Raw genomic sequence first — 16945 nt, forward strand, 5'->3', positions numbered from 1 at the left:
GTATCATTTCTGAATGAGGCAGTAGAGTTGTTTTCTAAATTTCGTATTGGTGCACAGACTAAAGCAATATGGAAGCCTGTTCAAACAGGCATCATTTTGTCAACACTGTCTGCACTCGAAGTGCAAGACATGCTAATAAAGAAGTGCGATTTCGAGTATGTTTTATTAAGTAGGTTCAGTCAAGATGGACTTGAGAACCTTTTCTCAACTCTGCGGGCAAAAAACCCCATCCCACGCCTATACGAGTTCAAGTGCAGCCTTAGGAGCGCGACACTAGCACAGTTTCTAAGGCCGAGTAGGTACGGTAGCTACTCAGATGATGAAGGATTTTTGCTCGTGGGCTTGAATGCAGAAAAAGAACAGAGTGAAGAGGGCAGCGTCATAGCTCCCTCTGACCTTCTAGACTTAAGCTCGGAAGGAGAGGAGTCGCTAGCGTACCTAGCGGGCTACGTTATTTCCAAAATAACAAAGAAGCTTCACTGCGAAGACTGCAGTGGTTCTCTAACTTCTAATGATGCAAGCTGCCGACTAATTGAGCTCAAGAACTACTCCTCATCGCACCTGTCGCTCACCAGTCCTTCTGCAGGGGTGGTTGAAGTCATTAAAGTAGCTGAAAATTTTTTTCCGTGCAAACAGTGAGGCACTGCTATCCAACCGTGTCAGCACATCCCTAGCTGAGAGACCAGTACTTCAGAGTGTTTCTGTGCAAACTTTTTTTCCTTCATGTCATAACATATTGCTGAAATCGTTCGTATGTTCTTGAGAGTGCGAATGCAAATCTTTGTTCGAACTGAGGCTTCTGTGAGGGCACTTAACGTGGCCAGTAGCAAGTGTGGAAGCAAACGTGTCGGTATGCATGCTGCGGTATCCGGAATACGGTAAAATGTTTGAGCATTTGCTACTGGTGCACATGGCAGCAATACAGCGCGTGTCATCAGCCAGGCTTCTACAAGCAATAAAGGCAGCATCTATAAGGACTTATGCACATTTGCTGTCCTTAGGCCGATCCGTTGCATTTCTACATTAATGGACCTAATATTATATTCATATGACGCTTTCATTTCTTCGCCGACTGGAATGCTTTTCTGTGTTGCCTGAATGTATTCTAGTATTATATGTCATATTTTTATATAGATATTCAAATTCTTCGCGTGATAACCTTGTTTATTTCATTTGCTTTACATGAGTGTTATCGCGCGGCTTTTTGTTGTATCACCTGTCCAAAACTTTGTGAGCCTACAAATCAACTGCTTCGTTTCCTTCAGTTATGTTATGTTGTAAAAATTTAACGTTGCCTTCATCTGGTGCGCTATTTTGAATAATATTTGTTCCTCTTTCATGCACATCGTCTAGAGGCTAACACCATCCAATGTTTCATGTTACTGGGTTCGAGCTATTGCTACTTCCAACCGGCGGTTAATGCGAATATTTTCATTTTCCGAACTGTGTACCATGATGGATTTTTACTGTATGCTTCCCGTGTAACGTGTAACGTTTCAGGAGCCACCTGAAATAAAAATGCCATCTGGCCGGATATGTGTTGGTGTGTCACGGCGGCTGTGTATTCTATGCTCCAGACCTGTACTCTGGGTCTGAAAATTGATTTGGGGTGGCACGATTTTTTCAGTAAGCAGCTGAAAGAACTGACAAAACCCTGCCGCCCTCTCAGATATATGGTTATGGCTGCGGCTGTCAGGTTTTCCAGCTCTTACGAAACAGCTTTATTGGCGAATTGCGAAAAGGAATGACATCTGGGCGCCACAGATAGGAAGAATAATATGAAAAGAAGGACCAAAACTTCGCGAAAATAAGCTTTGATCATCTTCTTACTTTGCTATGCATCTTAAGAGCGATGAAGGCCTTCGTGTGGCCGCCGCGAGTGCGAAAGCCTACCGCGAAGGTCTACCGGCACGTGAGGAAATAGTCAGCAAAGATGCCTTTTAAGGCTGACTTTCATCGCCATAGGCGAAATCTTTACAATTTACATTTAAATATGCTATCAAAATAACGTCAGATTCTGTAACTCCGTGTTTCTAAAACAGTACGAATTGTTTCCTTCAAGCTGACTCAGTCACAGAATGGCTAGATCCTTTCTTATCGTCCTTTACAGCGCTGAATATTGAATCACCACGGGTGTCTGAAGCACTAACTGAATGCATTCGATGGGCTACACTGAATAAGTCACAGAGAGAGCATCACGTACCTTCCCATCTCTTAATCTAGTCATCCGTTGGCGTCAGCAATCTTTCATAAATTTCAAGCCTACGGTCACTTCTACAGTAGTCAATAAAAATATATCTCTCTTGACAGCACGAAAACACTAGAAAAATTATTCTCTTTCAAGCAGCAGTAAAATTTCAATAGCCCAGGTATTAAATTCGCGGCATATGCATCACACCGAGGCCCCCAACCTTTTGGGACTGACCCCCCCCCCACACACACACACAAACACACAAAATCCATGATCGCGTTAAAGCAAATTTCGCAGCATTTTTTCGGCCACTGTCCTCCTTCTTAAACTTCACGCGTGCAATGACATCCGACTGAATTACCGCAATCTCTGCCTGGCTCGACTGCAAAAAGGTAGTGTCATAAAGAGTACTTCCGCGAAAATGCAGCGCAAGTTGAAATTGCATTTAACGGAGCGCCACTTTGCCGAAAAATATTAAAGAATGTACAAATTTAAAGTAAATACTATGCTAATTAAAGCTCTGCCTTATTGAGGTGAGCAGTATGAAGATATCTAAAGCCGATTTGGGCTATATATAGTACGCTGCGATTGTTCATGCCGCAAGCGCACACGTTTAGCGCTTTCATTGCTGAAACGAGAAGGTGATAAATGTGCGTCATGGTAGTCAAGCACGTTGCATCCCTTCCTAGTGGTTTCGTTTAATAACAGAGCGAGAAAAAAATCCTGAACTTAGGTGCGAATACGGGTGCCAGCGAATGCATCGGGCCAGCGAGCGCGCGATGGCCAGCGAAGCGTGCCGTGCGCAGCGCGCGCAGCCGTCTGGCGAGGAGAATTGAGGAGGAAAGCGCGGGAGTGGAGGAGAGTGTCGCTACTTGTATATCAAGGTGCTTTATTCGGCGCGGAAGGGGGCATTTGACAATGTCTACCATGAGGCGATCCTCGAGGCCGTGGACTGCCTTGGCGTCACCGGCAACCTTCGTGGCTACATCCAGGGCTTCCTTCGGGACCGCACAAGTTGTGTTCGAGCTGGAGGCGCTACCAGCACTCCCCAGGCCCTCACCAGAGGGGTTCCCCAGGGCAGCGTGCTGAGCCCCATGCTGTTCAACTTGGTGATGGCCCAGCTGCCCACCTGCCTCCCAGATGGCCTGAAACTACCCGTCCGCATTGCTATCTACGCGGACGACATTGCCCTATGGTGTCGCGGACCACGGCGCCAGAGGGTTCAGGTCATCAAGAACGTACAGCGGGCCATCACCAGGGTCGGCTCCTACCTGGAACGGGTTGGTCTGCAGCTCTCCCCCACCAAGTCTGAGGCCATGCTGCTCAACATCCGGCCAGGAGCACGCCCTGGGAAGACCTACCTCAGCGTCGCAGGACGGGAGCTCCCATGGCGGCATTCCTGCCGCTACCTGGGCCTCCTGATCGACCGCCACCTCACCTGGCGCCCAGCCGTCAAGGCATTCTGCCGACAGGCAACCAGGGTCCGTGGCGCCATCCGGAGTCTCCTGGCTGGGGGAAACGGTATCACTCCACAAATGGGGCTCCGGTTCTTCCAGGCCATGGCAGGGGCCCAGTTCCTGTACGCCCTCCCTCTGGTCCAGATGACCATACAACAGCAGCTGGCCATCGAGCGATCTCAGAGGGCTGCAGTCCGTCTCTGTCTGGTACTTCCCCGCGGCTCCCATATCTCGGCCACACTTGCAGAGGCTGGCGTGTGGCCCATGATGCTGCAGGCCCAGCGGACTGCGCTCCGCCATGCTGAGCGTCTCCACCTCGCCCCGGACGGGCGTCCCCTCCTGGAGCGCCTCCTCGGCCACCCTCATTCTCGAATGGAGAAGGTTGCCCAGGAGTTCGAACAGCTGGTGGGTGGGCAGCCGGAGCACCTTCCTTCCCCTCCACGACCGGACCTGGGCCATCAGTTCCGGGTGCTCATGCCACCACGGGGCACCAGGCCGAAGCGCCTCACCCCTGCAGTTGGCCTCCGGCAGGAAGCAGCAGCGACCCTGGAGGAGGACCTGGCCGGCTGCACACAGCTCTACACGGACGGGTCGGTCCTCATGGGTGCTTGCCCGTCTGCCGCAGCTGCTTGCACCGCTCCTTCGTTGGGAGAAAGCCGGCAGGCCAGGCTTCCGTTCGTGGCCAGCTCGACCACAGCAGAGCTGGCGGCCCTCCACCTGGCTGCCGACATCCTGGAGTCCCACCCCGCGCTGCAGACTGTGGCCATTCTGACCGACTCCAGGGTGGCCCTTCAGCTTCTGCAAGAGCCACGGAGCCGGCTGCCCATCGTGCGCAAGCTGGCAGCCAGACTGGACAGAATCTGTTCCCATGGCTGCTCTATCTCCCTGGCCTGGATCCCCAGCCACGTTGGAGTCCCAGGGAATGAGGAGGCAGATGCCCTGGCCAAGGCTGCGCATGGACACCGTACCCCCTGCTCTACTGCTGTGGTGCCCCTGGATGTGGCCAGAGGACTCGCGGAGCGGCAGCTCCTAATGGAGCACCCCGACCCCAGGGTTGCCCAAGGGAAACCCCCACAACGCCTGCCAGACAAGGGGATCACAAGACGTCAGAGGTCCCTCCTGCTCCGGCTCCGCATCGGATGCTCCTGGACCGGGGCTAGGCTCCACCGCAAGGGTTTGGCCCTCACGGCGGACTGCTCCCGCTGTGGCCATTCGGAGGAGACCATCGATCACCTCCTCCTCGATTGCCCTGCCTTGGCCACCCACCAGGCAAAGCTGGCTGCCTGCTACAGGGACCTGAGCCTTCCATCAAACTCGGCCAGTGCCCTCCTCTTCCCCACCGGCCCCAACGCTTCCAAGGCGTTCCGGTCTCTCCTCGCCTTCCTGGAGGAGACGGGTCTGGACGGCTATTGCTAGCCCAAGGCAGCTGACTGACTGTTGACGGCGTCTCCCGCATCTGTATACTCCCCCCTTTTTTCCCTTTTTCCTTCTTCCTCTGAAACCCTACCTATCCTTCTCTCTATCTGCACGCCGGCAGTGGTGGTGATGCTTTAACACCAGTCACAGGCCCGTGCATTTTCCTTTCCTCTTCCCCTTTCATCCACTTACTACTACTACTACTACTATGCGGGCGTGACGCGCCATCTGTCGGGGCAGCGCCGTACATTGCGATGAGGGAGCTTCTGTGTATGCCGCATGATTGCGCTGCATGCGCACCAAGCGCAGAAGAAATGTCGCGGAAACGTACTTCGCTACTCGCTTAACTGCGACTTCTGTAATGTGCGTACTCATATTCACCGATATACACCGCAGTATAACTTTTTACGGCAAGTTTCTAAGACAACATCGCATTCACTAGAGCCGATTTTGTTCACTCCAAATCAATGAGATGGCGCGGCGGAATCTGCCACGCCAGCTCGTTGGTTTGGAGTGGAAAAAAGCGCCTCTAGTGAAGGCGATATTCTGGCTGCCCTGCTTCTGGCTACCCTTCTAGACGGAGGCAGAAATGGCTCGCTCCGAGCGAGGTGTTGCAACGGCCTCTGTTGGCCGGGATGAATTGGTTTCTGGACAACCTCCTGGTCAACGCCTTCTGCTTCCGAAGCTGCCGTCTGACGAAAGTATGCGTTTGTGTGTTTTCTTGCACGGTGACACCTCGAAGCGTCCCAATCGAACAGAATACTTTCTTCAACCATTAGAAGAGGACTGCGTCTTGAAGGATGGATGTCAGCGGCATTGGTGCTTACCAGATGAGCCACCTCTGGCTCGTGGTTTTCCGCACCCAGGAGGCGAAGGACGCTGTACATGCGGCCGGGGGCGTAAGTGTGAAAGGCGGCTACTGTGCCATTATTGACCTCGGTCGAAAGGAGTTCAAGGGGAAGATTAACTGGGTGCTATTCCAAATATCCAATGAGACCCTTCGGAAGGGCTCAGAGCGAGTTTGGAGAAGCGATGGAAATTCGGCATGAAGAATGTAATGTTCCAGGATTTTAATCACCGGAGTCAACAACACGCGTCCCTAGAATGATGCTTAAAGGGGGGTTCACGGTGGAGGAGCCGCCGCACCTTTTCAAGTTCTACGGGGGCTGCGTCCTTGTTTTGTAACCGGTAGCGCACCTGTTTGTCTCCAGTGTCGCAGACGCGGTCATATCCGCCGCAACTTCCTGACGCCTCGCTGCACTAAGTGCCCAGTCTTTGGTCATGTCCGTGAGGACTGCATACGTACGTAGGCCAATGTGACAGAGGCCGCCTCAGAGGGCTGTGACGATAAAGAGGACATAATCGACATCGAAGAAGCTGAAACGGCGGCCCCTGATGACCGACGGAATAAGAGTGCGTCTGGGTAACAAGGAAGCGTCCGTGACGAAAATGCGAAAGCATCGAGCGAGACGCCTAACGAGCAAGGTCCTGTGAGCAACGCGACTGAAACACAGCCTCTGAGCGACCAGGTGTCTGCCATGAACACCGAAGCGGAGTCCGTCCAGGATGACACGGCATCACAAGATGACACCTTCGGCCTGGCTAAGCGTGCCAAGACGGTGTTGCCATCCCCTTCACAACCTTCCACCGAGGTCAGGTTGCAACGCCTCGAGTGCCATTGGCACAGAGCCACCGGGGCCAAAGGAAAGCATGTGCCCGAGTCTCGGTATTCGTCCGCGTCTCCCGTACGCAGCGCAAGGCGCGCTGATTAATCATTCCTTCTCATGGGGTAAGGGGCACGCGTGCTAAGCCACATGTATCCTGTTCGTGCTCACGATCTTCAGCGTGGCTTGTCTTCTGTCAAATTTAAAATGTTGCTCGTTAAACGTGCGTGCACTAGCAGCTAGGCGTAAGCAATGCCAGCTAACACGTCTGTTGTACGAGAAAGACCTTGACATTCTTGCAGTACAAGAAACAAAGATGGAGAGTGAGAGCGCGACGGACGCTGTGGTTGCGCAGTTTAAGTCGCGTTATATCGTGCATGCTAGTCATGCAGTGGGTACATTAGCGGGCTGTGTTCTGTTAATTGAGAACTTTCTTGGTATCGAAAAACAAGCAGAGGTGTGTTGCGATAACTACATCTTCGAACCGGTTACATTTAGCGATCACTGTTACGTCATATTAATCATGGGAAAGAACCTCTCACCTCAAGCGAAATTCAACTGGGACTTGTGGAAGCTCAATTGAAAATTATTAAAGGTCGATACGTTTCTTTAGAAGCAAGGAACGTATTAGACAAACATGGTTGTGTTATTAGAAAAGTTGGCAGAAAAGTGGGAGGTATTTAAAGCTGACTTCAAAATGAGGGCTATCGAAAGGTCGTAGAAATCAAACACTCTGAAAAAGCTGAGCAAAAGAACCCAAAACAGACGTTGAAGAATTAATTGTAGAAGAAATTAGAGCTCCGGGACTATACACTGATCTTATCAGCGTAGTTAAAGCTAAGTTTGAGGCTATCGGTGTGACCAGGTTTCTGGGAGCCTCAATCTGTACGCGAACGGATCGCTTGCTGGCAGATGATATGTCCAGTTGGCGCAATTTGATGACAGAAAAAAGATATTCTCGAAGGAAAGATATCGAAGAAATTTGAAAACAATTTTACTCTGACGGACGATCTGAAGGTGATAAGGGAGGCTTTCAGACAGTATTACCGTGATTTGTTCGCTTCCAAATCGGCCGATGTACAGGCCTTTCAGGATGATTTTTTAAATCTATTACCCCAACTGACCAGTGAAGACACTGACATCCTGTCTGCCGACGTATCAACAGCGGAATTGGAATACGCTATTGATGATCTTCACTTGGGGAAATCGCCAGGTCCTGATGTGATAGCGGCAGAAGTTTATAACGAGTTCAAATGCGAATTTTCTGTCATTTTAGAAAGCGTTTACGAAGAGTCATTTAGAATGGGTTTTTTACCATCGTCATTTTCTCGTGCGCATAAAGCACTTATACCGAAAACTGACAATCCTGCTAACCTTGAGCAGGTTACTGGTTATCGGCCGATAACGCTTACTAATGTTGATTATAAAATTTTTATGAAAGTATTAGCCAAACGTTTGCAGTCAATTATGGCCATCTTGGTCGGCCCCCACCAGACGTGTGGAATTCAAGAGCGGACCATCTTCACGAATGTTCATGTCACTCGAAGTTTACTGGAATGCTGTGACGCTGAATTTAGGCGAGTCGCCATGTTGCAGGTTGATTTAGAGAAGGCCTTTAACCGTGTATGTCATGACATTATTTTTAAAAACGTGGAACATGTCTTGGTTGGGGAAGTAATGTTAAATGGTGTTAAAATGCCTTATATTAACTGTATCACGAATCTGGTTCTTAACCGAGAGCACACGGACAGAACTGCCGTGAGAGCACTCCTACGGCAAGACCGCCCATTGTCACGGCTACTTTTCGCTCTGTACCTGGAGCCACTTTGCCGGAATTTAACTAATAACAGCACTATTCGTGGTTTAGAAATAGGAGCATGTGAAATTCAAGTCTTGGCTTATGCTGATGATGTGGCAGTTTTATGTAGCGATCACAGCAGCATAGAACATGCGATGTCGGTTGTTCGCAGGTTTTGTGATGTAACCAATAGCGTAGTTATTCTGGACAAATGTGCGGGCCTTTAGCATAGGAACTCGACATCCGCCCTTTGTTTCATGCAAGTGTAAAATGGTCACAAGTCTCTTCCAAGTACCTAGGTGTTCCTCTTGACAAGTATCGAGATAACGATGACTTTTGGAAGGAGAAATTTCAAGAACTGCCCACGCGTACACAGAGATGGTCGGGAGAAGAACCGTCCATTTTCGCGTGCGCAAACATAAGTAGTGTATACCTGGTTTCAAAACTGTGCTATTTGCTGCAGGTTCTTTTGTGCTCTCGACTTAACATTCATAACTTTCATCGTCTCTTTGCCGTTTTTGTTTGGCAGTGCTCTTGGAAGAGTACTAAACGTGATCATTTATTTCTGCGTTTGAGAAAAGGGGGTCTTTCTTTGCCAAACTTCTACCTGAGGCAGGTGGTTTCAGTATTTGTTTCTTCGAGAACAACGCGACCCTTTCCTGCGGACTTTTATTCAAGTGAGCCTTTCTTCGACTTTGCTAAACTATGTTATTTCCACTGTAGATGGGATGCGATACAGTGCAAGTATATTTTTGAAAGAAGTGGTCTTTGCTTTCCACTTTCTAAATGCTTGGTTCCGTTTGGGATACCTTTCAAATGTAACGCTTAGGAAATTGCTGAAAGATTTGCTTGACTACGTCTTCCCTGAGCCAACATATCGATCTCTGTAGAGTGGAGGCCAAGGAGGAAATGTTTTATAAAGAGTAAGGAAATTGGTAGTGCCAGCGGGTGTGAAGACGTTTTTCTTCAAGTTGCGCACTGGTACGTTGCCGGTTAAAACACGGATGGAGGAGAATGGATTGTTTTTACCACGGGGTGCTGGCTGCTCGATATGTCACAAACCAGAGTCAATGGAACACGTCTTTATTCATTGCTGGGATGCGCTGCTGTTTTGGGACGTGCTCCTGCGCAGAATAAAAAAGACTTACCCTTGACGCCGTATGAGATACGGTTCCTGGACGTTGAGCCGGATCTTTATGGTTTGGTTTATGAGGATGTAACGTCCCGAAGCGACTCAGGCTATGAGGGACGGCGTAGCGAAGGGCTCCAGAAATTTCGACCACCTGGGGTTCTTTAACGTGTACTGACATCGCACAGTACACGGGCCTCTAGAATACCGCCTCCATCGAAATTCGACCGCCGCGGCCGGGATCGAACCCGCGTCTTTCGGGCTGGCAGCCGAGCGCCGTAACCACTCAGCCACCGCGGCGGCTGAGCCGGGTCTTTATAAATACGATGTGATTTTCCTTCTCGGCCTGCACAGAATTAGCGAGCAGGATGCTTGTACGACACTGCGATGAAGATGCGCGGTCTGTCCGAGATTAGTTCGAAGAAAACATGTTTAAGCTGCTTGAAGTGTATAAGGAGCTTTGTTTTGGAGCTTAAGTTATCGAGTTGATGGAAGACTTGTGTTCTTTGAAACAGGTTTGATTTTCTCACGTGAGTGAAACGCATGTCTGCTCTTGATGTTTGAGAATATAGTGCAGAACATGTTTGTGATCTGTTGTAAACTGTCTAAACAGGAAATAAAGAGAAAAAAATAGCTGGCGTGGAGGAGTGGTTAGCGTGCTCGTCTAACACTACGGAGGCCCTGGTTCGGTGCCAACTCGACCAATGTTTTCCTCGTTTTAATTTATTAATGGTTCTGGGATTCTTCGCTAACGCCATGCTTTATGAATTTTTCGCTCGTGGCCGACGCTGACGACAATAGCTTCTCTGTGACACGAGCTCCTTAACGCTGTTGCGTTAAAAGATGTTTTGATCGCTATTATTTTGCAAGAAATTAGTGGACTTAACGCACTGAGGAGCCGCCGCGGTAGATCAGTGGTTATGGCACTCTGCTGCTGAACCGAAAATCGCGGGTTCGATCCAGGCCACGGCAGTCGCATCTCGATGCAGGCAAAATGCGAGAGGCCCTTGTACTGTGTGATCTTAGTGCACGTTAAAAACCCTAGGTGGCTGAAATTATCCGGAGGCCTACAATACTGCTTACTTCAAAGCCGGAGTCACTGTGAGATGTTAAACCGTGTTAAAAAATGGCAGTCAATTTAGGCCAATTACCCAAATGAGCATATGCCGCTTGCATGATATGGTTCGGTGCTGAGTTGCTCTGCTAGGTTAAGGTGGTTACTGGAGCCTGTGTTCTTTCGAGAAAAACATTTCAGGAGGAACTTTGGTGACCTAAAGTGTGCGAGGTGAAAGCCTTTTTCTGCGGTTTTTTTCTGAAGTTTTTTAACGTTTTATTTTTATTTTTATTGTATTTGTAACTTTTTATGCCTTTCTAATTTGTTTTTATTTCTTTAATTTTTATTTTGCTGTTTACTTTTCTTCCTCTTTTCCTTTTATCCATTTGTGCTTCCGTTTTTATTATAATTACTTTCTAAGTACAAATCAATCAATAATTACTAAATAATGGCAAATTACTAATCACCCATTGCGTAGTATTTGTTATGGTTATATGGGTTATAGCAATTATGCTACTGATGACGTCATAGTGTGAGAGATTTTCCGGACAGAGTTACGGACGGACGGTGAGCCATTAAAGGCTTCCGCCTTAAAAGTGAGTGGAGGACATGGCAACACCTGCTAACCTGCCCGCGGGTGATTTCTTGCGAACGTATAGCCGGTGGGCAGGTGAGCAGTGGTTAGTGGCGCAAGGCAGATGCGATGCCAAGTGCTGCCTTCTGGGGACTTAGGCTGCCTGTGTTTGGTTGCGACCCAGGTTCCTATTCTCGAGTATCCTCTCACGATTAAATTAGTTGTTGCTTCCTGACATGGTGGGCAGGATGCCCATCACCCGGTGGGCAAGTGAGCAGTCTGCTAGATAACTGCCGGCCGCCAGGCAGGCCGGCAGGCCGGCAGGCAGGCAGGCAGGCAGGCAGGCAGGCAGGCAGGCAGGCGGCAGGCAGGCCGGCGGCAGGCAGGCCGGCGGCAGGCAGGCAGGCCGGCGGCAGGCAGGCCGGCGGCAGGCAGGCCGGCAGCAGGCAGGCAGGCCGGCAGGCAGGCAAGGCAAGGCAGGGCAAGGCAAGGCAGGGCAAGGCAAGGCAAGGCAAGGCAGGGCAAGGCAAGGCAGGGCAGGGCAAGGCAAGGCAGGGCAAGGCAGGGCAGGGCAGGCAGGGCAGGGCAGGGCAGGCAGGCAGGGCAGGCAAGGCAGGCAAGGCAGGCAAGGCAGGCAAGGCAGGCAAGGCAGGCAAGGCAGGCAGGGCAGGCAAGGCAGGGCAGGAGAGGCAGGGCAGGGCAGGGCAGGGCAAGAGAGGCAGGGCAGGGCAGGGCAAGGCAAGACAGGGCAGGGCAGGGCAGGGCAGGGCAAGGCAAGGCAAGGCAGGACCGGGCAAGGCAGGGCAGGGCAGGCAGGCAGGCAGAAGTGCGGTGCATGGAGGGAAAGGCGGGGTTTTTCGTTGCAGCCAGGTTTCCAGCAAAAACGGAAATAAAGTGACAACGTTGGCATTTCGAGTACAATACTTTCACGGTGTCATGATATTTTATGCTCACACCGTATGGTCACGGTTCAGACAATCAGATTGTGAACGCAGGGGCTAGGCAATGAAGGCATCAGTAAAAAAATACAGCCGTATTTCTGTGGCTATATGAAGTGTCTCCTCTGTCTTTGAGCAAAATATTATCATCTCTCAACCGAACATTGATTAACCTCTGCCTAAAGAGATGCGCTTCCGCATGGCCTTCCGAGTACATCACGCGTGACTGGACCCCAGTTCTAAACAGGCATGTGCTCCTGATCTCAGTTATGGTACAGTCGGTAATATGTTCCATTTTGGTTGTCAGATGTTGTAATGTTGCGAACGCTGAAGTTAATGATTCTTTTCTTGTATCTTTCAGGCGTTCTTCAATAAAACGGCATATCATGAAGAAAACCATGGTTGGTCCATGTTATGTAAGCGTAATATACGGAATATTGCCTAGAGCTTTATGATGAAAGTTGTATTTTTGTTAAAAAGGGGTTATTAAGGTCGCCTTAATGATTTTCGTACCTGGTAACAAAAAATACGCCTATCGATGTGCTATTGAGGCTTTCGGCCGAGTTTTTTCTGAAACTTGCTGTGCTTAAATGTGCAAACCGCGTACGGGTACCAGAGTGCCACTTTTACTTCTCCGACAACCTCTCCCGTTGACCACTCGAGGACAACTCTTTGCAGCGTGTATTCAGCGATCAATGATATAAATGCACTCTACGCGTCTTTGAACTCAGAAGCATTTTGAGCATAAAACAGACATGCTGGAAGGCAGCTGAAAAGAAGCTACGAGGAATATCCCAATTTTACCTAACCATGTTTTTATCTCCCAACACTGAATCTTTCGTTACCAGTTATTCTGTTATTTACTGTTCAAGCGTTATAGAAAGAATGAATGGACGGATGGACGGACGGACGCACGGAGGGACGGACGGACGAGTGAATGTATGGATGGATGGATGGATGGATGGATGGATGGATGGATGGATGGATGGACGGACGGACGGACGGACGGACGGACGGACGGACGGACGGACGGACGGACGGACGGATGGATGGATGGATGGATGGATGGATGGATGGATGGATGGATGGATGGATGGATGGATGGATGGATGGATGGACGAATGGATGGATGGATGCATGCATGCATGCGTGGGTGGGTTGGTGTGTGGGTGGAAGGATGCATGCATGCATGCATACATGGGCGGGTGGGTCGATGGATGGAAGGATGGGTGGGTGGAAGGATGGATGAATGGAGGACAGTACCATCTCCTTTGAAACAGGATAGCGGTCGCGCGGATCGTGGCGCACATACGCGTAAGTTGAAAAAGGCAATTTGTTTGTTACAAATTCAGGTAGCGCATTGAGAATAGTATAAAATAAAAACGGCTTGTTTAAAACAGACCGAAGTCGCTGATAATCAAAATTATTGCTACAAACGATTGCGATATCTATTAGGTACCACTGTAAGCAGAATGTCTTATATAAAGGCAACACGAAAAGTGCGAGAACATAGAGCTTTGTTTCCCGCACACTCACGCCACAGACAGTTATGCCGATATGCCGACAAGCGATGCACAAAGCGTAGTCCCGCACACCTGCGCGTTACGCCGACTCAAGCAACGCTACTGTTCTCTGCACAGCAGACGGCCCAGCCCAGCGCGGACGCGCGAGTCGTCCGGGGGGGCGGGGGGAGGAAATATTTGTTCTGCAAGATGATTCGTCCAACGCAGGCCGGCGCGTAGCCAGAAACTTTTTTTCGGGAGGGCACGCCTTAAGGGCAGATGACGTATATCTACGTAAGGTATTTTGCTTACTATATGCTGCCTGCAAAGTGAAGACAGCTCAGTATTGTGTGCTAAAACAGGTTCGGAGTTTGGCTGATTGACTGCAGTTGGAGAAAAATTTCTTGAGTCGATGGGTAGGTGGATAATTTAACAGCTCGGGTTCAGCCTTGTCCGTCCGTTCCTCCGTCCAGCGTCAGCCAGCAAACATGGCATCCGCATCGCGGCGAGCTCCACGTAAGCGAAATCCGACAGCGCGCGAGCACATGGTTATGATAAGGCAGCGCGGCATTGCGCACATTGCTTGATAAGGCGCCGGTGCAGGCAACGCACCAGCTTTTCATGCTACTCTTTTTCTCTGGGGCAGTTCCTTGCTCGATAAACCCGCCTCTGCAAACAGGAAGTGTTCTGGGTGTGTTTTCAGAATAAAAAAAAAGTTAAACAATACCATGTTTGTGTTATCGCGCTTATGCACCGGCTGCTCCCCCCCCCCCCTCCCCCTCAAAGGTTTGCAGCAATCCATGTGCAGCCCAGGTGCCAAAACCACGTGGCACAGCTCTGTGAATACAGGTCTGCTCTGTCCGATTTGCGCTCTGAACCATATGGGCGATTTGCACTTTGAACCAGACTGGTCTGTCCGGTTTGAGCTCCGTACCGGACCGGTCTGTGCGGTATGAACTCCGAACCGGGCATGGTCTGTGCGGTTTGAGTACTATAGCGGACCAGCCTGTCCGGTTTTGAGTTCCATACCGGACTGCTCTGTTCAGTTTTGGATCTATACCAGACCGATATGTAACCGATGTGCGCCGGTAAAATCCGGTTTGCCGCGTTACGGGATTTTTAAATAGGGAGACCTTTCTTTCTGAGGTTAAAAGACTGGACAATGCATAATGGCTAATAAAACATTTTTTTGCCATGAATTGTTCTTAACGCGCATCTTTTGCTTCCAACATACCGATTGCAGCATTTATTATTATAGGAAATAAGCTATTTTTGAACCTTTTGTTTTGCATGATTCTATATTTGAGTAGCAGTAAACACAAATTGTTAGGGGTTTCATATCCACGATGTGTTGAACGAGTAAGCGTGCGAAAGAAGGTGTTATTCTTCCATTGAAGAAGGCAATTTAGCTCCTAAGAAGGAGCTTAAGGTATTTCTTAAGCTCTTATGCAGTTAAGCTCCTAAGACAGAACTTAAGTGCATTCTTCAATGTAAGAAAAAACACCTTCTTTCGCACGTCTACTCGTTGAACATACCGTAGATAGTAAACTCTTACCAATTTGTGTTTACTGCTATTCCCTTATAGAATCATTAAATAACAAGTGTTCGTAAATAGCTTATTTCGTATATTTAATGCTGCAATGACATGTTGGCATAAAAAGATGTGCGTTAAGAACAATGCATAACAAAGAATGTTTCATTAGCCATTCCGCATTGTCTATCCTTTTAACCTCACAACGAAAGGGTTCGCTTTAAATAGCATTACAGAAACGCGTTGCTGTTTTATTAATTTAATTCCCTCAAATTTCCCGGAGACTACCAACTAAAAGGGAGCAATCAAAACACACCGCTCTTCACACAGCCATTTCGCGCCATCTGAACTAGATCCTCGTTTTACTGAGGGTCTTGCCTTGATATACCTTCTTCACTTAAATGACAAAACTCTAAATCGGCATTCACATCAATGGACGGAGGATATTCTTCCCAGTATAAAACTGTACGGGCGATGCCATGTTTGCTTGAAAGCGCGGCAAAGTGTCATGTTAGCAGATTGAGCCTCTACACACAGAGTACACTCTGCCAAGTTGAGTGAAAAATTTAATTGAATAAAAGGCCGGATAAAAGAAGTGCGGCTGCCCATGTTGTAGAAATGAGAGCACCATTTCGCGTACACATCTCGTCAAAAGATGTTTAAAAAGCATCGAGACATCCACGACGATGCCAGCCACTCGTAGGCTAAAAAGTGACAATCGCCCATGACAAGCTAAGGTGTAACATATCGTCTAATTAAATTACACATGTTAAATTGCTAGCGATATAACTATTACCCGAAGACAGTTCAGCTTAGGCTTAGAGCCTGCTGTTGCGCGCGTGTTATATTTAAAGGCATTTGGTGTTTTGAAATGGAAATATTATTCTATAACTGTTGACTCTCATTCACAAACTTTCCAAGTCCGTATCGTCGAAAGTGTTAGTAGCTACGCTTCTAATTTATATGTGTCTGTAGTCCTGTTGTTCCCAGCTCAGTGGTTTATACATTTTAAACTACTACCAGTACATAGCAAAGTAACTTGCTTTTTTGCAAGCTCTGAATAAGGAACGAAAGAATCGCAAATTTATTTAGCATATTATTTTAAAAAAATATGTTGCTTATGTACTAAGGTTCTGAGGTTGCAGCAGTTCGGTGTGTCTTATTGCCTTGTCTAATTCCCACTCTGCAAACGGCACATCACACGCCGATCTGCCACTGAATTTGAAGGTTATACTTCCCACGTTTTATAAGTCAGAGGCGCTGCGCTATTAGAGTGGAAAGCAAGAGGCCTGATGTCCCGAATATTAAGTTTACGGCAATATGTTTTAACAATCACTTCCCCATACACTTAATCTGCGATCCTAGATCATCCCAAGCAATGAGTCATTCCGACTAGGAACCCTACTTCGCCCCCACATGCGGGGAGCGCAGCGAAGTTAGGGTTTAAATCCGCACCGACTCTGCGTGCGTTTCCAACCCCGTTCAACCCCATAATGGCAATCGGTATGCGCGTGTTATAGGTAATAAAGAGACCACATAATTCACAATAATTGCAGCGTGTCTTCCCCTGCATTTTGGCCTCATGTATTTCGTCTGAATTTGGGCCTCTTCCGTGACATAACTCCAGGTATGAACAAGACATCAGTAGACAGCAACTATAACTTCTTAGCAGAGCAACGTCTGAGCTTTTC

The 16945-nt window shown here is 48.8% G+C and overlaps 1 protein-coding gene across 1 annotated transcript; it reads left to right on the top strand.

Moving 5' to 3' along the window:
- The first annotated feature begins 1852 nt into the window (after window positions 1–1852).
- LOC144103408 (uncharacterized) lies at window positions 1853–6491 on the top strand. Its single transcript, XM_077636133.1, has 3 exons — window positions 1853–1912; window positions 3097–4701; window positions 6375–6491. Exons 1-3 carry the CDS (start codon window positions 1853–1855, stop codon window positions 6489–6491), a joined length of 1782 nt encoding a protein of 593 aa, XP_077492259.1.
- The last annotated feature ends 10454 nt before the right edge of the window (window positions 6492–16945 follow it).

The sequence above is a fragment of the Amblyomma americanum genome, chromosome 9, assembly GCF_052857255.1.
Source record: "Amblyomma americanum isolate KBUSLIRL-KWMA chromosome 9, ASM5285725v1, whole genome shotgun sequence".
Classification (NCBI taxonomy): Eukaryota; Metazoa; Arthropoda; class Arachnida; order Ixodida; family Ixodidae; genus Amblyomma; species Amblyomma americanum.